General features: G+C 42.0%; 3 protein-coding genes and 1 pseudogene across 15 annotated transcripts in view; 3 read left to right on the top strand and 1 right to left on the bottom strand.

The window, feature by feature from the left end:
• LOC127371983 (uncharacterized) overlaps nt 1–9,915 on the top strand; it is a 40,578-nt gene extending 30,663 nt beyond the window's left edge. For 11 of the 13 annotated variants that reach the window (XM_051415272.1, XM_051415280.1, XM_051415278.1 and 8 more), the window contains 3 exons: nt 6,088–6,414; nt 8,694–9,026; nt 9,158–9,915. In XM_051415272.1, the coding sequence (XP_051271232.1) occupies nt 6,088–6,414; nt 8,694–9,026; nt 9,158–9,222 (725 nt within the window). In that variant the 3' untranslated portion in view covers nt 9,223–9,915. The remainder of the gene's footprint in view (nt 1–6,087; nt 6,415–8,693; nt 9,027–9,157) is intronic. The other 2 variants (XM_051415273.1, XM_051415279.1) reach the window with 2 other exon arrangements.
• LOC127372026 (E3 SUMO-protein ligase ZBED1) lies at nt 2,978–4,781 on the bottom strand. The gene is made up of 3 exons (XM_051415395.1): nt 4,446–4,781; nt 3,982–4,198; nt 2,978–3,588 (listed from the first exon to the last, which is right to left on the bottom strand). Exons 1-3 carry the CDS (start codon nt 4,761–4,763, stop codon nt 3,266–3,268), a joined length of 858 nt encoding a protein of 285 aa, XP_051271355.1. The 5' UTR covers nt 4,764–4,781; the 3' UTR covers nt 2,978–3,265.
• Nucleotides 9,916–11,097: 1,182 nt separating the features above from the next.
• Nucleotides 11,098–14,797, top strand: LOC127372002 (gastrula zinc finger protein XlCGF57.1-like). Its single transcript, XM_051415345.1, has 2 exons — nt 11,098–11,693; nt 12,345–14,797. The coding sequence occupies exons 1-2, from the start codon at nt 11,534–11,536 to the stop codon at nt 13,679–13,681; spliced, it is 1,497 nt and encodes a 498-aa protein (XP_051271305.1). The 5' UTR covers nt 11,098–11,533; the 3' UTR covers nt 13,682–14,797.
• Nucleotides 14,798–15,580: 783 nt separating this feature from the next.
• LOC127371991 (RPA-related protein RADX-like) overlaps nt 15,581–22,035 on the top strand; it is a 15,930-nt pseudogene continuing 9,475 nt past the window's right edge.

Here is a 22,035-nt window from a genome sequence, read left to right as displayed (position 1 = left end):
ATGTGTGCTACAGACACCACTCTACATGTGCCCTGTGAATTTCATATTCAGAACTATTACAATCTCCGCACAGTGATTTACCATGCTACCAGAGCGACACCTAGTGGCGGATTGTTGACACATTTTTTTGCAAGCCTCAGGGAGTCATGGGCAAGCATTGTACAAAGTTTAATTTTAATCACACGTGCCGATGCGGAGATATAAACTTTAAAGAGCGCCACCTTGTGGCGATGACCTGAAATTGTACACAATGCCTAAAGAAGACATGGGGAACTATGGACCCGAGCTTGGTGTCAATCAGACATACCTATGTGGAGAAATGGTCCACTTCCTTTTTTGACAAAAAATGTACAGGAAATGCTAATTTTATAACGTGCTGATTTTTTGAAATATCAAAATTCTTCAAATATTTTTTTTGCCAGGACGGTCCCCAGATGCTACGTGAAAAATGTTGTGCTAATCGGACAAAGCGTATAGGAGGAACACGAAAAGTAGTTTTTGGACATTTCGCAAAAAAATTGAGGCAGAAGTGGACGGGGCCTATATGAGGAGATTCAGCTTCATTCACCGAACGAGTGGATATAAGGTTTCTGAATGTGCGGCAAATTATGCGGAAGTTATTAGCCTAAATGTACTTTTCATGACAGTAGTGCCACCTAGTGGCTGACCTGCCACCTTTGACATATAAAATTGAGTTTTTGTATATGTTCAGGGGGGTAAAAACGCTGTCAAAGGCGCTAAAAATAATAATAAGAAACATAGCAAATACAATAGGGACCTCCAGCAGACTTCCTGTTGTTATTAACATAGGTAACGTCAACTAAACACTATGTAATCAATATATATATTGATATATGTATAGAAACATGTAGATATACGTGTGTTTGTGTGAGGGCGTGTAAGTGAGGACTGGTCCTGGTGGTGGCGCTGTGTTCTGTGGGGGCTCTCTGGGTTTTTGTGGGGTTTTATTGACTTGGAACAACACTTGGTGGTGATGATTGGTACATGGGGCGTTAGTGGGTGTTCAGTACCGGTCTCCTGGCAGCTGAGGAGAGGATGCAGCACAGGTGTGCTTCCTCTCGCACAGACACTGTGACGGGAAAACGGAATTGGTGCAGAAACTGCAGTGAGAAAGGAAGACGCCAGTTTACGGCTCAAGTGGAGGTCAGAGTGAAAGTAGGAGAGCAGCCGACTCTTGGAGGAGCCGTGAAGTGGAAGTGGACCTTGTCAAGGTCAGCAAGGAGCTGAGCAAAGTAGTTGGAGAGAACTCGGGTGTAGCAGACCTTGTGGCCTGTGTAAGTTTGAGAGGATGCTGCTTGGCCTTTGCTCCTGTTCTACTTTCAGAGACTAATGCAGCGGTGTTTAGATGATCAGCTCCCAGAATCTACTCTTGTGTATTTGGACCATGTAATTGGGTTTTCTGAACACTTTTCTGTCCACATGAGCTTTATAGGTGTAGTTTTACAGGGAGCCAGTGCAGAGAAGCTAGTACACGAGAGATGTGATCTCTTTTCTTTGATTGAGTTCAATGTAAGAAAATGTCACTAAAATGATTCTTTTGAATATCTGTCTCCTGTTGATCTTTGTTCTTACAGGCCACCATATATTTTCACTGTCGATTATCTGCACTGAGTTTGACTGCATACTTATGGTTGGTGACAACCCCCAGGATATTACTGCCATTGAATTAACTTACATTGTTTACAGTTATGGACTGACTCAACATGTGACAGACACATAATGAGGATCACACTCTGACCTAGTTGTCACAAAACCTGTGAATATTTCCAGTGTTGTGGTTACAGAGGTTTTCTTTGAAATCAATAATCAAAGTTACAGACGGTGAAAATCCTAAAAACCAAAACCCACATCAACAGAATCACAAGATCCTCCTAATACCACCTTAAAAATACAACCAAAAGGATTCATTTTTTTATTTTTATTTTACCAGGAAGTCCCATTGAGATCAAAAATGTATTTTACAACAGAGACCTGGCCGAGGTAGCAGCCTTAGAAAATCACAACATATTAAGATACAATATATACAACATAATATTAATAAAACACAAACTATACAAATACAATGGCTTCTCAAGAAAAACAACCACATACCTTTGTCACCATATTCTTTATGATGCGTTTTAATTCATCAATGGATATAACTGTGTCTGATTCAGAGCGCTGCTGCCCTCACTGACACTAAGTGGAACACATGAGTCCAGGTCTTAGAGCTCTGCACTGGCTTCATACACATCAAAGAATTGATCTCAAAATACTGTTATTGACTTCCAAACACTGAATGGTTCAGGAAATATTTAGTTTGAAGATAAAGTGTAAAATATAATATCACAGAAGCTAAAAGACTAAAAGTTGAAATAAGATGTTTTTGTGTTGAAAGTTCAGATCTTAAAGGAGCATTTCACCCGTGGAAACATTAATATTCATTGAAAGTGGGTTATATATTTAGTCGAAATGTAACATACATTTTGAATTTGGTGCCTATTTGACTGAGAAAAGACAGAAAGTGACTTTAGGGCGCATTTGTATTAAAGACATCAACTCCCACAATGCACAGCTCCGCAAGCCGCTCCCACTAACACTTCCAAGGACTACAACAACGTGAATGTATGTATGAACTAGGGGTGAGTATTGGCAAGAACCTCACGATACGATACGTATCACGATACTTTGGTCACGATACGATACGTATCACGATACTTTGGTCACGATACGATACGTATCACGATATCGCGATATCACGAAACACAAGTACCTGTATATGTACATCAGATGATATTGATCAGAGGACAAATTGAGTCAAAACTATTTCATTCAAAACAGCCTCTCCATTTTATTAATTACCATGAAATTCACTGAAATAAATACTGAAAATAAAATGAAAAAGGATAATGTACCCTGAGTGACAATGTACAAACATAATAAATAATAAAATAATAATAAATGTTTCTCCTATTGTCACTGTTTGAACACTGAACTGAAGAGGTCATATGAAAATAATGTAAATGTATATATGTAAACAAAATATACAATAGTAAACCATTCTGATACATTGGTAGGCCTAAAACTTTTACCTGAATTGAACAGGTCATATGAAAATAAAATGCCTATGTGCATACATATTACATACATGCTTGTCTCTGAACACACTGAGCTGAAAATTATGAGGAAAATAAAGTGTACATAGTCTTCTTGTAAACAAAATAAATACAATAGTAAACCTTAACATTCAGACACATGGATAGGCCTAAAACTTGTACCTGACTTCTTTGGTTTTTAGGTTTTTGTTTAGAAAGAGAATCTGATCAAGGTGCTCTGGGGTGAGTGCACTCCTCTGTGCGGTGATAATGTCCCCTGCAGTAGAGAAAACTCTCTCAGAGGAGACACTTGTTCCAGGGATGCACAAATACCTCTTTGCAAGTTTTGACAGGAGAGGATACTCGCACTCGTGCTCCCTCCACCAGTTCAGTGGATTGGCCCCTTTTGTAATTGGCATCGGAGCAGTCTCTTTGAATCTTCCCATCTCCTCTTGTGCCTGGTTCTCTGGCGTCTTCAACTTCTTTGCAGCCCCTGGAACAGTGATCACAAAAATTAGCGATTTCTTTAAGACCACCCAAAGTCCTTTTTTCGCTACAGTTTAATGTTGGAGATTCATGGTGCAAAAAGTATGTGCAGTTTGGTTACAGATCAAATCCACACTCCTTAGAAGATGATTTGTGCATGTGTAACTTGAATATTGGACAAATATCAAACTAACATAAGTGTAATATGAAACTTTAAGCACAGAGTAATGTACATTACGCTCTGAGGAATCTGTTTTTTTAAATGAGAGGAAATAAACTTTACACTTCTTTTAGTGTCAAACTCTGAACAAACATTCAGCACAGTGAGGCTCAAATATTCAACTGCAGGGATAAGAACTAAAACTAACTATTGACATTAGGGGGTCCTTCCTATACTGACCTGAGGTGTATGTTTGACCAAGAAGGTCCGCAAGGCCACAAGAATCCCTGGATCTCTTCTTAGACGTGGACAGTACTGCAAAGCTCTCCTCTTCCTCAAGACCTTGGCTGCTCCCTTTGTCCTCCTCACCTAGGACCTCCAGCCCTGCATCCTCATCTTCCTCCTCTTCTCCATCAGTCTCTGGCTCACCTGTCACATCCTCTCCAGCTCCTCCATGCTGAAAAACAGCATCACATGAAATTAAGTAAATTAAATAAGCTCAAATGAAATAAATTACAATTAAATGCTGACATAATCTGTTGTTCATGTAATATTAATGTTTACTAACATTCACCATCACCAGTGTTTATGTATTTTAAACTTTTAGTATTTATGCTTTTTAAAATATTTATGCAATATTTGTATTGACTGTCTATGAAAAATATTGAAAGAATATTTGAAAGCAGTCTAATAGTCTAGCTCACCTGAAACGGCCCTTGGGTCCTTGCAGCCTCTGTGGTGACTCTATCATAGACGGTCTGGCGTTCATCCTCAGTCAAGAACAGCAAGGTCTTAAATCTGGGATCCAGAGCTGCACACACATGAAGAGTCTCCCTCTGCTCATCTAAGTACCTCTTCTTGAGGTCCTGGCATATGGCAGTTTTGATCTCTTTTATCATGTTAGAGTCACCTGGGCTCTCCTGGAGTTCTTGGATCAGGTGGGCATGGACTGGTGCAACTGCTGACAGTGTGGGAGTTTTCTCTTCTTCCATGACCACAGTAGCAATCTTCATGAGCTTCATAGCAGCGACTATTTCTTCTGTAGCTGTAATGTCGGCCTCACTGACAGTGCTGATATCTTTTTCATTCTTCCTCACCTCATGTGACAGCAGGGCAGCAGTGACTGCCGGCTGCTGCTCCAGGAAGCGCTGGAGCATGTCATGTGCGCTAATCCATCTGGTGACCACATCGGTCTTGAGTTTGTGCTGTTCCAGATTCAGCAACTTCTGTTTTTCTTTCAAGACATGACTGGCAATGGCGCTGCGTCTGAAAAAGTTGGTAATCCGCCTCACTCTTCCCAGCAAGCGCTGGACGGCTGGCAACTTTAGTGCACGCTGAGAAGCCACATACGACTGTGTGGCTCTGGACGTCCATCCGTCACACGTCAAGGCAACTCTTTGTGCAGCGCTAAGAGATGTTTTCACGACTTTCTTCACCTCCTCATGCATCCTGCGCACAGCTGTGTTCACCATGTAGCCGCATTGTGGTATTTTGTAACGCGGCTCCAAACAATGTAGCATCCACCTGAAGCCAACATTGTTATTATTATTCTTAAAAAAAAAAGATCTTTGGAGTTGAAAAATCGATATTGTATCGGGCGGCAAAGTATCGCGATATATCGCCGTATCGATATTTTTACCCACCCCTAGTATGAACCATTTATTTACAGAAATATATCAACAACAACAAAAATAAATATGTTAACAATGACAGTTATAGTTCCTCCTGAGCGTCCTCAACTCCTTAGTGCCGAAGTACTGGCCATCTGGAGCTGGACATTTCTTTCATTTTTTAGTTTCTGCAGGTGAAGTCCCACCCACTGATCGGTAATAGGGCTGTAGCGTGAGTGAAAAAATAATGAGGAAGTAGTGTTTGTAGTCTCACCCCCTCTACAGAGATATCAGACTTCCTGCTTCCAATGACGCAGAATGACGATTTGTACATCATTGGAAGCAGGAAGTGACACACTAAAGTCCTTATTTCTCCCTCTCAGGGAAAGTGAGGGAATGATGCACGACCATTCAAAAATATGACTGTGGTTCTAATGATACAAAGCTTAATGCAAATGGGTGAAGTGTCCCTTTAAAGTGTCAAAGCATACTGGAGCTCCTGTAGCTAATGTGTCCCTGTAGCTAAAAATAACTCCAAATAAGATCAAACTGCTCATTAAGACAAGTGACATTTACTTAAATTCAGTCAAACAGCCTTCCATAGTGAGCACTAGATCATCAGTTCACACTCAAAACAAGTCCCACTAGATTTTAAATCTAAATATCAGATTATCTGACTGACTTAGAAATAGATTTTCTGCAGTGCAGCTGATGTTGTGGTTTGTTGTCCTCTCAGTCTACCAGGTGGAGGTGGGTTCAGGGGTGGAGTCTGTCCTGCTGCCCTGCAAAACCACAGTTCACCTGCTAAGGCACGTCACAGTGGAGTGGAGGGACAGTGACAACAGGAAGGTCCATGTGTATCAGAACGGCTCTGATCAGCCTGAAGAACAGAACCAGGATTACAGAGACCGAACAGAGATGAAGAGAAACCTGCTGGAACCTGGAGACCTCAGTCTGACCCTGAAATACCCCACATACAGAGACATTGACACCTTCACCTGCACTGTCTACAACGGGGAGAGAAAGATCCTGATGAAGAAACGAGTGAAGCTCTGGGTCAAAGGTCAGTGCTGGAGATACAGGTCAAAGGTCAGTGCTGTAGATACAGGTCAAAGGACAGTGCTGTAGATACAAGTCAAAGGTCAGTGCTTTAAAAATTGTATCATTATTAGCTTTCTGGTTTGTAGCATAACATTAGCTCTCTTGCTTGTAGCATAATGGTGGCTCATAGCATAGCATTAGCTCTATGGCTTGTAGCATAGCATTAGCTCTGTGGCTGGTAGTATAGCATTAGCTCTCTGGTTCGTAGCATAGCATTAGCTCTCTGGCTCATAATGTTTTCAGCCGTATTAAATGCAAACTGTGGTAAAGTCTCTGTCTTGGTCCTGCTGGATCTCAGGCTGCGTTTGACACAGTTGAACACAAGATATTACTGGACAGATGGAAACTGAAGGACTCTCTGGCACAGCCACTAACTGAACTCCTATCAGCAGGAGTTCCCCAAGGGTCCATTCTGGGTCCACTTCATTCACCATCTATATGCTCCCACTAGTTCTTATTGTGGAAAACAACCAAATATCCCATAATTATACAGACAACACACAGATTTACAATAGAAGCAGATGATGATGGATCCATACAGTCAGTGGAGCTCCAGTATGGAGGAAGAAAATAACATTAAAGTTCCTCTGGGAACCAGCCTTAACGAAGGGAATCAATAGACAATAATTGATTGATTCAGTCTGATTAAATACAATAAACTATTAGTTTGGAATTCTGATCAGTAATTAAATGAATTAAAGCTGCAAGCAGCGATGAACGGGCCCTCGCACTCCGCGCAACTAGGGGCGTGCTGCGGCCGCATCACATGCAGGCCTAACACGTGCGGACCAAAACATGAAAATTTCACGTAAATCAGATACAAGTCGCCGTGCAGCGCTTACTTCCTGTTGCCAGTAGGTGGCGCTATCACTATATCTGAATATTGTCATGTAAACGTGTTCAGGGTGGGTCTGTTATCAAACGTGAAGTTTCATTGAGATTGGATCATGTACACTGAAGATCTAAGTACTAGCTGTTTTATGGCCAATCGGCGGAATTCGACACGTCGTAACGGGCACGCGGTTAGTCACAGTCAGTCACAAATAGCACAACTTTTGATTATCAATGTGTTTAGATTGCAATGATCAAATTTGAAGTCAATCTGATAAAATCTGTAGGAGGAGTTAGTTAAAATAGAAGCCCTCATATGCCGGAAATAGCATCACAGTTTTGACTTTCGATTCAATCAAATTTGACACGCCCTTCGACATACATGCACAAATAGCACAACTTTTAATCAACAAGATACTTTGACTGTACTGACCATTTTGAAGCAGATCTGATTAATTCCCTAGGAGGAGTTTGTTCAAATACAACGCGAAAAGTTTGCCGAAAGTGAAAATCAAAATCAAAATGGCTGACTTCCCGTGGGGTTTGGGGTATGGGTCCAAGAGGCTTTTTTGTGCGTCCCGGCATTCTAAACGTGCCTACTGAGTTTCATACATATCGGTGAAACGTGGCGTAGGGGCTGATTTTTTAAAATAAAGTAGGGGGCGCTACAAACACAACAAACAAGATTTTTGGTATGTGAGCTTCAGGCACTGCTCTCCACGTGCACTGTGAATTTCATATTCATAACTATTACGGTCTCCGCACAGTGATTTACCATGCCACCAGAGCGACACCTAGTGGCGGATTGTTGACACACGTTTTAGTGAGCCTCAGGGAACCATGGGCAGGCATCGTACCAAGTTTAATTTCAATCATACTTGACGATGCGGAGATATAAACTTCATTCATTTTAAAGAGCACCACCTTGTGCATGATGCCTAAGGAAGACATGGGGAACTATGGACCCAAGCTTGGTGTCAATCGGAGATACCAATGTGGAGAAATGCTCCACTTCCTGTTTTGTGTCCCAGTGGTCCCAACAGTAGAAATGCTGTGAGTGAATGTGTTGCTACAGAAACAATGAGACATTTGTTTGATCAGTGATGTTGAACCTGTGTTTGAAATGCTGTGTGGAACTAAGATTAATTCACTGTTACATTTGAGCAACAGACAGCAGTTCAACACTGAGATGAGACATTACTGTGAAGCAGCACATGGACAGAAAATCACAACATGTCCAACAGCTTGAAAACCTGCTTTTAGTTCCTATATTTCTGTCCCCTGTTACCTGCTGCTCTCATCTGGTTCTGTCCTTCAGGGTTCTCTACAACTTTGTAATCAGTCAATAAAGTTATTGCAAACTGCTGCTGCTGTCTGTACAGCTGATGTTGGGGTTTGTTGTTCTCTCAGTCTGTCAGGTGGAGGTGGAGGAGGGGGCGGAGTCTGTCCAACTGCCCTTCAAGACCACAGCTGACCTGCCTGAGGACGCTACAGTGGAGTGGGTCCGCATTGAACCCAAACCCACAACGACAGTCCATGTGTATCAGAACAGTTCTGATCAGCCTGAAATACAGAACCAGGATTACAGAGACCGAACTGAGATGAAGGAAGACCTGCTGAAAACTGGAGACCTCAGTCTGACCCTGAAATCCCCCAAAGAGAGAGACACAGGAAGATACGGCTGCAACGTCTACAGCAGGGGAAACTTACTGAGAGCGAAAACAGTGCAGCTCACAGTCAGAGGTCAGTACTGTAGATACAGGTCAGAGGTCAGTACTGTAGATACAGGTCAGAGGTCAGTACTGTAGATACAGGTCAGAGGTCAGATGTCTCTGTGTCTGTCTGTGTCTGACTGTCCTCTGTCTCCTCTGCAGGGAGAACCAGGAACAGAAGCAGCTCCATTGATCCAACTCCTCTGATGGCTGATCAATCTGTTTGATTGGTCTGTTGATCAATCTTTGATTATTGATCTTGTTGAAGGGGCTCAAAGGAAGAGAATGTCAACGTTCAGCTTTCAGTGTTTCCTCTCTTCATCGTCTGAATGAACCTGCAGTCCATACTGTGATTGATTGATTGATTGATTGATTGATTGACTGATTGATTGACTGATTGATTGATTGATTGGTCTCATGTAGCTCTATAATGTTTCTCTGATATTTGTGTATTCAGCTTCTATACATATATATCTGGCTGTGTCTCAGGAGGTAGAGCGGGTCGTCCACTGATCAGAAGGTTGCTGGTTCGATCCCCCGGCTCCTCCCGCTGCATGTCGAAGTGTCCTTGAGCAAAATACTGAACCCCAAACTGTTCCTGATGCTGAATCACTGTATGAATGTGTGAATGAATGAATGAATGAATGAGTGAATGTGGCCTGCTGTGGAGACGCTGGCCTCACTCGTCTCCTCTCTCCTCCTCCTGAGTCAGGTTGGCGAGTGGTGATGTATCCTCGGTTCCCACATTACAATCTGTGACAGTAACTTACAATGTGTAACTGAGTCCACTGGGACCAGTTTGCCTTAATCCAATATATATTTTAATCTTTTTGTATTACAGTTCTGCACAAAGGTGCTTTATAAATAAAGTTCTGATTGAATTCAGTCTGCTCTCAATAAAAAGTCTTCTTAGAAATCAATGAACCACTTTGTGTTTTGTCTTCAGACCAGTCAGAGATCCTAGTGAAGCCTGGAGATGATGCTCCTCTTCAGTGTCGGGTTCTGTTGGACTGGATCATCTCTTAATTTATGCCTTAATTATTTATATTTGTGTCCTGCACTGAGCCAAAATACTGTAAAATCACAGGAAATATCTGCCAGCAGCGTGTACAATGTGCAACCTACTGCTGATTTCTAAAGAATACACCTAACTTAAGTTTAAGTTTTTGATTTGATCCCCAGTTATTGTGCTAATATTAAGACTCAGGATTGTTTTATTTGGGATCTATTCTGCCCTCTAAACTTATAAATGTTTTATCTTGTGACAGAATTCAGTGTCGCTCTAACTTAAAGATTATACAACCATAAACTGTTACAATGCACACCCTGTAGCTACGTCATCATTTATGTAACTTCAACTTGTAACAGCAATTTTAACATTTTATAACAGAGATTTGATTGATTATCATTTATTTATAAAACAAGAATCTTATTCTAAGAACAAGTTTCCATAAATGTTACAATTTAAACACATTTAATTGGTTAAACATCTAAAAATGATATTTGAGGATTATTTTATTCTTAATGACTCTTCAGTTGTAAACAATCAGAAATACAGAATATGTATTATATATAATATATATCTGATAAATGAGTCTGTAGTTACTGCACTACCTATATATCTGTTTATATCTGTTTATATCAGTTTATATCTGTTTATATCTGTTTATATCTGTTTATATCGGTTTATATCGGTTTATATCGGTTTATATCTGTTTATATCTGTTTATATTGGTTTATATCTGTTTATATCTGTTTATATCTGTTTATATCGGTTTATATCTGTTTATATTGGTTTATGTTGATACAAAGACATTTACATTCTGTATGGTGAGGTAGAAATTACAGACAAAAATATATAAAATACTACACATTATTCATTCAATTAAAATGATTTCTTTATTTCTTTTTATTTATTAATATTAATATTTTTTTAATAATAAAAATAATTACAGATTGATCATGTTATTCTTTATATATTGGTGTCAATCAACAATAAAAATAAATGTGTTTTTATTTCTCTAATTTCTGCCAGAGACACAAAAACGTTTGGTCACTTTTATTTTGAAAATCCGTAAAGAAGGCGGTATCAGACACACGTGTACTTCCTGTAGCTAACACACTCTGTCCGTTAGCTATAATCAATACAGTGTATTGATACCGCAGGAGGGAACCAGTAGAACCAATGTGTGTCGGTAAACTGGTTTAACTGGTTCCGGACGTTTCACCGCAGCAGCGTTTCCTGTTAGCGGAGAATGCTAAACGAAGCTAACACGGAGCTAATGACGTTAGCTTAGCTCGCTATCCGGAAGTAGACGCGGAGAGAGTGTCACCGGAGAGAGTTACCGGAGAGAGTCACCGGAGAGAGAGAGTCACCGGAGAGAGTTACCGGAGAGAGAGAGTCACCGGAGAGTGTCACCGGAGAGAGAGAGTCACCGGAGAGAGAGTTACCGGAGAGAGTCACCGGAGAGAGAGAGTTACCGGAGAGAGAGAGTCACCGGAGAGAGAGAGTTACCGGGGAGCTGTAGGTTATCGAACATGAACTCGATCCAGATGTTGAGGTGTTCGGTGAACCGGAGGCTGACGGTGGCCGCTGAGGAAACTCTGCAGCTGTTCGAGAGGACGATAACGGAGTACGAGCAGGAAGTGTTCCGGTTAACGGCGGAGAACGAGCGACTGCAGCAGCTGCTGGACGCAGGTCACTGAACTCATCACTACATAACCTCCGGTTGTCCTCCCGTTTACTGTCCTCCTGTTGTCCTCCTGTTGTCCTCCTGTTGTCCTCCCGTTTACTGTGCTCCCTCTATATATATTATATATTATATATGCTTGTACTCCGTCACCAGAGTAAACAGAGTATTAGGGCCACACTAAGAGGGAAAATAAATTAACACAATTTTGGAAATTACCAGAATAAAGTCGTAATAATAAAGAATAATGTAGTCTGTGTGGTTCTTTCTTCCAAGTAGAAACAGTCGTTAGTACAATCGTTCCAAAGTCCTGATAATAATAATAATAATAATAATAATAATAATTTGATTAAGTATTTCCTTATTTGTGAAACCGATACCAAAGTATAACTTCACAAGATGCTCAACATTCCTCATTTTAACGCAGTGGGAAGATAAAATTACGACTTTATTCTCACAATGTTACGACTTTATTCTCGTAATTTCCCCCCAAAAAATAATACCTGGCCCTAACACTCAAATAAAACTATAATATAACTTCTTATCTCATAATCTAGACTTTGTATAATAACTTTTATCTTCAATTGAACATTTTTTTACTATCAGAGTTTTTATTTTATGTTTCTGAACCCTGTGTCTGTATCATATTGTCCTCACAGACGTCCGGCAGCCGTCCATGAATAAAGAAGTTGTTCCCTCCGAGCAGCAGGAGATGAACCCCTGTCTGGACCAGGAGGACTCACCAGAGCCACCGGACATTAAAGAGGAACCGGAGGAACCAGAGACTAATGACATTAAGTTCATATTCCCTGCGGTCCCTGTGAAGACTGAAGAAGATGAAGAGAAACCTCCTCCCTCGCTGCTTCGTCACAGCCAGGCTGAGCAGGAGACAGCAGCTGATGGAGAGGACCTCGGAGGACCACAACCAGCCGGGAACTTGGCTCCAGGTCAGGATTTACCAGCTGAGACTGATGATCGGAGGAGGAGCGGGAAACCTCCGTCGGGTTTAAAGCTTCAGAAAAACAACAGCGGATGTAAAGCTGTGAAGAAAACCTTCGGCTGCTCTGAGTGCGGGAAACAGCTGAGCAGGAACTCCTACCTGAAGACGCACATGAGGATCCACACCGGAGAGAAACCGTTCAGTTGCTCAGTTTGCGGTAAAGGATTCAGACAGAAGATATCAATGACACACCACATGGTTCTCCACACCGGGGAGAAACCGTACGGCTGCACTGTGTGTGGAAAAAGCTTCACGTGGCAGTCGCAGCTCCGAACCCATCCGTGTGCGGGGCGCCGGTCCTCGCCACGTCCGACTGGACAGAAGGAGAACGCAGAGGAAACAGGAACCGGAGAGGACTGCGCTGCTCACGAGGAGACGTCACCTGAGACTGACGACCGCCGGGAGCACACGAAACCGCAGCCAGGAGCGAAATCCTTCGGTTGCTCGGTTTGTGGGAAAAGTTACCACCGGAAGGACTCGCTAACGGCGCACATGATGCTTCACTCAGAGAGGAAATGTTTCAGCTGCTCCGTTTGTAAAAAGTCTTTCCACTGGAAGCTGGACGTGGAGCGGCACATGAAAATCCACACGGGGGAGAAACCCTTCTGTTGCTCCTTCTGCGACGCAAAATTCACACGCAGCTCGACTCTGAGGTCGCACCTGAGAGGTCACACGGGAGAGAAACCGTTCACGTGCTCCGTGTGCGGCACAGGGTTCGCTCTGAGGAACACGCTGGCCCAGCACATGAGGACGCACACCGGGGAGAAACCGTTTGCTTGTCCACTTTGTGATAAAACCTTCACACAGAAGACACATCTGAGACAGCACTGGAGGACCCACACGGGGGAGAAACCCTTCAGTTGTGACATCTGCGATAAATCCTTCACTTGGCTCTCGAGTTTGAAGAACCACAAGTGTGTCAGCGACAGCGTAAACGAAGCTGAGGGAACGCCATCGGCTCCAATGAGTTTGATAACTGTGACACTCAAAGACTAAACGAAGGCGCTCATCTGGATTCTGACAGACGACAACGGTGGAAGTTAAAATATTAAAGTTTCTGTCTTCCTGTGTGAAATCATTTACAGAGGGAGCAAACAACAAGATGCTAATAATTAATAAATTACTTGTAATAATTTAATTTAATATATTTAAATCCTTCCTTTAGCAGCAATACTTCCTCGTTCTGTTTGTTTGTCCCGCTCTGTCTGTCTGTCTGAATCCACGTCTGAGTGCAGCAGAAGTTCTTTTAACTCCAGTTTTATTTTTCTAACGAGGGAAGGACGATGTAAAGATTTTAATACGTTGATATTAAGCCAAATACTGAACGGTGATACCACATTTTACCACTAGGTGTCCCAGTTGAACACAAATTCCTGCGAATGTTTCACAATAAAAGTCTTGTTAAGACATTAAGGGCTTCTGTCTGCTGGAACTTTACAGAGCTTTACTGTACTGTACTAGCTTGCTAGCTACCTCGCTAACACCAGGATCCTGGAAAACCTGGAAGTTTAGAAACCAGTTTTCCAGTCACCTGGAAAATGATTAAAATGACCAAAGATCCTGGAAATAATCTCTGTTGTCCTGGAAAATGCATTAATGTATCAGACTGAGGTCACACAGTGAAGTTAATGTGTCGTTAAAGCTTTCACTGTCTACAAGATGAGTTTCTGTAAAATAAGTTTTATTGTTTTATGAAGAAGAGAAAACCGAATCAGCGTAACAGCTGCCAGCAGATACATAAACATTCATTTGTAACCCGACAGTAAAGGTTGTGTGACGGTTGTCAGTCGGTTGTGTTCAGGGTTTATTGTGTATGATGTATTTCACACACTGGTTATCAGCTGCAGGTGGAGACGCACTCATTTCCCATAATGCCTGCTGCTGCTGGAGGTTGTTGGTGTTTAAATGTGACGGGTTCTCTGACGTCGGTTCAGTCGTATGAAATGAATCTGCTTTAATCTCCGTGTTGTTTTCTGGGAGATTCACTGGTTTAATACAGTGTTTTATTTATGGGTTATTTATGTCGTCTGTTCGGCACTGTGGGAAATATTTGTTGATGAAATTAGAAATGAAATGACTTCCTCTAAATAAAAGAATTGATTTCTCATTGAATGGATCTTTTTTATTCTGTTAAAGTCTTTAGACTGAATCTGATTTCTGTCTTTATCCTGTTTAATGACTTTATTGTTGCTGACAGTTAAACGTGATGTAAACGTAACACAACATTAAATACAATAAAAGTCCGTCTGTGTGAGACAACGACTGGAATCAATATGATAATTGATACAGGAGCTCGAGGCTGATTTCAACCCTGCAGAGCTTCCTGAGTCTCTCTTCCACCTCACACTCATTTTAATGTGTGATTGAAACTTTTATTGGAAGAGTTTCCAGTTCAAACAGCTGATCGATCAATAATCAGAGAATCAGTCAGAAAGAAGAATATTAAAATACAGAGAATGGATCAATATATCAGGAACACTCATCTCTGATCAATATTCACAGGAAATAATCAAACTTCCTGATGATATATATATTATTATTATTATTATTATTATTATATATTATTATTATTATTATTATTATTATATATTATTATTATATTATTATTATTATTATTATATATTATTATTATTATATATTATTATTATATATTATTATTATATTATTATTATATATTATTATTATATTATTATTATTATTATATATTATTATTATTATATATTATTATATATATATATATACAGTATTTATTTATTTATTTATGTGTTTGTTTGTTTATTCTGCCTGACTGACAACAAATGATCATACAGTGTGAATTATGTATTATTGATACCCAATCGGCTCTTTATGATCAATATTGACTTCAGTTATTTTTCTCCCACAATGCACCGCACTGTTGTTGTCTGTCCAACATGGCGGCGACTGGCTGCGTCTTCCACAGAACCCTGACCCGCTCCGGTACCAGCAAGGTCTGACCCGCCTCACTGTCAGCTCTGACCTCCCGATGATTGATTATCGATTTATCGGCGTTGTATCCGGAAGCTGATTGAGCCCGCCGCGCTGCGCCGCCAACCAGACTCCATTCAAATATCAGCCGATTTAACGTCGCTTTGTTTATCAGCTCCAGCGCTCAACCTGCTGAATAAAACCCAAAGTGTTCGCTCAATAAGAACTTTGGACACATTTTTAAACAATCTGTTCGCTGCAAAGAACTAATTAATCAATAATAAATCTCTGGATATTACAATGGATCGATCGTTCCTCCTCAATCTATCCGATGTGACTCGTTTAAAAAAACACAGGATATTCTATTGAGGAGTCGCCGTTGAGTGGATTCTGGTTGAGCCGAATCTGATATAAAACCGTAGAAAGTAGTTCGGCGGTGTTATCGATTAGTTTCTGTCCGCCGCTAATTCCAATTAACTTAAATCATCAGATATTTGAATGGAGTTTGGTTGAAGTGAGAGAGAGTTAACCTGTCAGTGCTGATACTTCACAGCCTGATTCAATATATTCAATTATTAATCCATTGTATCAATGTTTATGTTATTTTTGCCAATGTTTACATGATTGTTTATTGTTGTTTGTTGTTGTAAACCAAACCTTCACGTTGTTTACATTCATTTAACTTCTGGGTAATTTTCCATTTTATCCTTTATTTTATATATTATTGTTATTTTATAAGATATTGTTGTTATTTTATATATTATTGTCATTTTATAAGATATTATTGTTATTTTATAAGATATTGTTGTTATTTTATAAGATATTGTTCATTTTATAAGATATTATTGTTATTTTATATGATTTTATTGTTACTTTATATTTTTATATTCTCTGTTGTTCTTCACGGTTTTGTTGTTTATATTTTATGCTTTTATTGTGAAGAACCTTTACACTGAAACTGCTGTTGTTTCCTGTTGTTGTGTTTGTTTACAATACAAACATTTATACTGTTGGACGATCCAACAGGAAGCAAACTCATCAGTCAGCAGGTTTATTTCCTGTTGTTGTTTTTGTTGTTGTTGTGTGTTTGTCCCGTAGACGTCCTCGTCCTCTCCCGCCGTCTGCAGGGACTTCCTGTCTGTGGTCGACCTGCAGCGATACAGCCGAGACCTCGGATCATCAGTGTACTTCCCCCAGGCTGTCCTCAGCGGTGAGACACAAACAAACAAACAAACAAACAAACAAACAAACAAACAGGTTGCTCAGGCTGTCCTCAGCAGTGAGACACAAACAAACAAACAAACAAACAAACAAACAGGTTGCTCAGGCTGTCCTCAGCGGTGAGACACAAACAAACAAACAAACAAACAAACAAACAGGTTGCTCAGGCTGTCCTCAGCGGTGAGACACAAACAAACAAACAAACAAACAGGTTGCTCAGGCTGTCCTCAACGGTGAGACACAAACAAATAAACAAACAAACAGGTTGATGTTTACTGGTTTATATCGATGTTTACTGGTTTGTGTCGATGTTTACTGATTTATGTCGATGTTTACTGATTTATGTTGATGTTTACTGGTTTATGTTTACTGGTTTGTGTTGATGTTTACTGGTCTGTGTCGATGTTTACTGGTTTGTGTCGATGTTTACTGATTTATGTTGATGTTTACTGGTTTATGTTTACTGGTTTGTGTTGATGTTTACTGGTTTGTGTCGATGTTTACTGATTTATGTCGATGTTTACTGGTTTATGTTGATGTTTACTGGTTTATGTTTACTGGTTTATGTTGATGTTTACTGGTTTATGTTTACTGGTTTGTGTTGATGTTTACTGGTTTATGTTTACTGGTTTGTGATGATGTTTACTGGTTTATGTTGATGTTTACTGGTTTGTGTTTACTGGTTTGTGTCGATGTTTACTGGTCTGTGTCGATGTTTACTGGTTTATGTTGACTGGTTTGTGTAGATGTTTACTGGTTTGTGTTTACTGGTTTGTGTTGATGTTTACTGGTTTGTGTCGATGTTTACTGGTTTATGTTTACTGGTTTGTGTTGATGTTTACTGGTTTGTGTCGATGTTTACTGGTTTATGTTTACTGGTTTGTGTTGATGTTTACTGGTTTGTGTCGATGTTTACTGGTTTATGTTTACTGGTTTGTGTTGATGTCTCCAGGTGACGACCTGTATGACGTCACACTGAGTGACGGGGACTGCAGGCTTCGTGTGACTCTGGATCCTGGTCTGAACCGGCTCGTGGAGAGAAACGTCCTGCAGCCTGGCTCAATGTTACGCAACGCCGCCTTCACCCCCGCCATGGCCGCTCAGCTCCCAGAATGCCCCGGGGCCTGCGGAGAGAGAGACAGGTAAGTGAGGACGACAGACGGTGTCGCTGTGACGTTGTCGACCCGGTTTAACGATGTTGCTCCTGCAGCTACCGACTGCTGAGTGCGGAGGTCACAAGAGGAGCTCCAGGTGAGGAGGAGGAGGGAGGCAGGAGGGTCGAAGCAGACCGGAACTCTCTGCCCTGGTTTGGATCATCAGAACCTGCAGGTCAGAGATTATTGATTATTAACCCAAACCAGAGATAGGGACTGATTGACTGACTGATTGATTGATTGATGGATTGATTGATGGATCCCTCAGGTCCTCTGGTTCCCCTCAGAGCCAGTCGGATGGTGTTTCTCCCTCTATGGAACAATGTGGACTACAGTGGGGAGGTGTGGAGGGAAACCCCGCCCACTGAGGAAGAAGAGGAGGGTGGAGACGAAGAGGAGGAGGAAGGTAGAGATACTGTCAGTGTGAAATATGACTTTATTATTGTTATTATTATAGGTATCAATAATTGTAGCAGAGTGATGTTATTACTTCATATATTCACAATAAATAAGTCAAATTGGCAAATAAATAAAAAGGGAAAGTTGTAAGTACATTAAAAAAAACTAATTAATGTCTGAAATTAATTTATTTAAATTTTATAATAAGTTATTAAAGGTGAATATTTAAATTGTGATTGTGATTCAAAATGTGTGTGTGTGTGTGTGTGTGTGTGTGTGTGTGTGTCGACAGCACGGCGTTCGGCTGTGACGGTGGCGGAGCTGCGTGACTCCTTCCTGTCTGGTCGCCGGGCGTTGTCAGGGGCGCCGTCCAGCATCAGCTGATCGTACGCATCATCAACAAGTCACACCTGATGTATTATGGGAGAACGGACCGGAACTGTGACTGCCCATATAAGGTCAGAGAACACACACACAGACACACACAGTGAACCACAGAGGACCAAAGATAGAACCCTGAGGAACACCAGTCTCTCTCTCTCTCTCTCTCTGAGATGGTGTGTGAGTGAGTAGCTGAGAGCGTTTCTGGTTTTGTTTCAACTTTTCGTAAGTTTTGAGAAAACTATTCTCTTTTTTTTCAGTGTGAGTGTGTTTATGAGTTATTACTTTATTATTTTCTGTTGAAAGTGCTGTTTGTTTGTTTGTGTGTGTGTGTGTGTGTGTGTGTGTGTGTGTGTGTAATTGTTTGTGAGGGCAGCGTGCTCTGTGTGGCACAATGCCGGTGGCGGAGGCTGTACCCGCAGAGTTTGAGAAGCTGACTCGCAGACATGCGATCAAGCTGTTCCCCGCGGTGCAGTGCTCGGTGGAGGAAGTCGGGCTGGCTGTGGGAGAGGTGGTCGGGTATGACTGTGTGAGGTCTGCCTCACGCATGAACGGGGCCATTGTATTGTTTTTAGACAGTACGGCTAAGGTTGGCGAGGTGGTGGAGAGGGGAGTGGTTATCAAAGACACTTTCACTCCCGTCTCCCCTCTCGTTAACTGACTGCCTCTGAGCTGCAGGAGGGCCGCAATAACCCTGCTGCCAAAAATGGGAGACCTGCAGGAACTGAAAAACTGGAGGCCGGTCTCATTGCTGTGCACGGATTATAAGATCCTGTCCAAAGCTCTGGCCCTTAGACTGAGAGAGGTGATGGCGTCCATCATCCACCCTGACCAGACCTACTGTGTGCCCGGCAGGCTCATCAGTGACAACGTCACTTTAATTCGAGACATTTTGGAGCTCTCCAGTTCATTGGGCATAGAGACTGGTCTGATTTCAATAGACCAAGAAAAGGCTTTTGACCGGGTTGAACACCAGTACCTGTGGCAGACTCTGGCTGCTTTTGGGTTCAACCCTGGTTTCATAGCCATGGTCCGGGTTCTCTATAGTGATATCGCGAGTGTTCTGAAAATTAACGGCGGGCTGAGCGCACCATTTGGGATCCAGAGAGGGGTAAGGCAGGGCTGCTCTCTCTCTGGGATGTTATATTCGGTAGCCATCGAGCCTCTGCTCCACAAACTTAGAGATAAACTTACAGGTGTGTGCTTCCCCCAGTGTCCCGTGTCTTTTAAACTGTCTGTGTACGCAGATGATCTCATTGTTTTAGTTAATTCACAACGAGATATTGACATTTTAACTGGCACTGTGAAAGACTTTGGTTTTATTTCATCTGCTAGAGTGAACTGGGGGAAAAGCGAGGCTCTGATGGTGGGAGGGGAGCTGGGGGGGCGGCTCGGGCTGCCCGGTGGCCTACAGTGGAAAAAAGGAGGATTCAGATACCTTGGAGTCTTCCTGGGGGACAAAAATAAAAACTGGGACAATGTCCTGGAGCAGGTAAAAGGTCGGCTGGGGAAGTGGAGGTGGCTACTCCCAAAAATGTCGTACAGAGGCTGAACCTTAATAGCCAATAACCTGGTCTCATCCTCCTTGTGGCACCGGCTGGCCTGTGTCGATCCTCCGGTTCCTCTCCTGTCAAAAATTCAGTCGGTTTTAGTTGATTTTATTTGGGACAAGTTGCACTGGGTCCCACAGAGTGTCTTGTTTTTACCAAAAGAGGAGGGGGGGCAAGGCCTGGTCCATCTGGCCAGCAGGGGCGCGGCTTTCCGCCTCCAGTTTATTCAAAGATTACTGACCGGACCAAAGGACACTCTGTGGAGACCCCTGTCCCGCTGCATTCTGCAGGGTTTTAACAGCCTGGGTCATGATTTAAATTTGTTTTTAATGAACATACCAAACATGAGCACATCTACCCTGCCTGCTTTTTATAAAAGTGTTTTTAGAGTGTGGAACCTGCTGAGGAAAGAGAGGAGGGGGCAGGTGGACTCCCTGTACTGGATCCTCCAAGAGCCGGTCCTGTGGGGGGACCCGTCTGGACCTTCCCAGCTGGGCAGGTCGGGGTCTGGCCACGAGACTGCAGACTGCGGGGGTTGTTACTCTGGGACAGGTGGTGGCACTGACTGGACCCCGGATGGATGACCCCCTCTGGCCTCGCTGCCCGGCTGGGACTGACGTCAAAGAGAGTAACACAAAAGCTCTTAGAACACTGGAAACAGAGACTCACAGGACACGACCGCCTGCTTTTAAACTCCTCTTTTAATCAAACAGTGACTGATGATCCTTTCCCCTGCCATTTCCCTGGCACCGGATTTTAAAGACTGCTCTGGGATTTTAATGGAATGTACACACCTCGCACCACTGGATGGCACCACAGGGAAAACTTTTTACAAAATATTGGTGAAAGCAATTAACAGAACAAAACTAAACAAGAGACCTGACACTCCATGGAGGAGATATCTGCAGCTGGCTCCTGCAGCCAGACCTGAGTGGAGGTCCTTTTACAAACCTCCACTCTCCAAAAGACACGCAGACATTCACTGGAGAGTCCTCCATGGGGTCATAGCAGGGAACTCCCTTTGTGTCCACCATAAACCCGGCAGCAGAGGATAAGTGTCCCTACTGCGACCAAAGAGAGACTGTGTTTCACTGTTTTTATGAGTGTCTTCGTCTTTTACCCTTGTTTCTGTTTTTACAAACTGTTTTTACCAAATGTGGAGAGGTTTTTACCAAGCAGTTTTTTATTCTGGGTTTTAAATACACACGCCAACACAAGAACAAATGCCAGCTTTTAAACTTTGTTTTAGGGCAGGCTAAGATGGCGGTGTATTTTAGCCGGAGGAGGAAGGTGGAGGATGGTTTTATTGTTGAACCTGTCACTATGTGTACCAATATGATGAAGTCCAGACTCCTCATTGATTTTAACTATTACAAAGCAGCAGGAGATCTGGACTCGTTCCAGCAGGTTTGGTGTTTTAATCAGGTGTTGTGTTGTGTGGAAAATCACACACTGCAGTTTGGAGATGTGCTCATGTGAATGAGGTATTTATTTATTTATTTATTCATTTATTTATTTATTTACTCTGAGGAGTAAGAATGTTTAAATGTTATGTTCAGATGATTGTTTGAAAAATAACGGAAAATAAAGTTGATCCAAAAATCAAAATCTCTCTCTCTCTCTCTCTCTCTCTCTCTCTCTCTCTCTCTCTCTCTCTCTCTCTCTCTGTCTCTCTCTCCAGGCGGTGGTGGAGGTGTGT

Source organism: Dicentrarchus labrax, unplaced genomic scaffold (genome assembly GCF_905237075.1).
Source record: "Dicentrarchus labrax unplaced genomic scaffold, dlabrax2021, whole genome shotgun sequence".
NCBI classification, from domain to species: domain Eukaryota; kingdom Metazoa; phylum Chordata; class Actinopteri; family Moronidae; genus Dicentrarchus; species Dicentrarchus labrax.
Note: the sequence above shows the minus strand (reverse complement) of the source record. Positions and strands in the feature narration are given on the sequence as shown.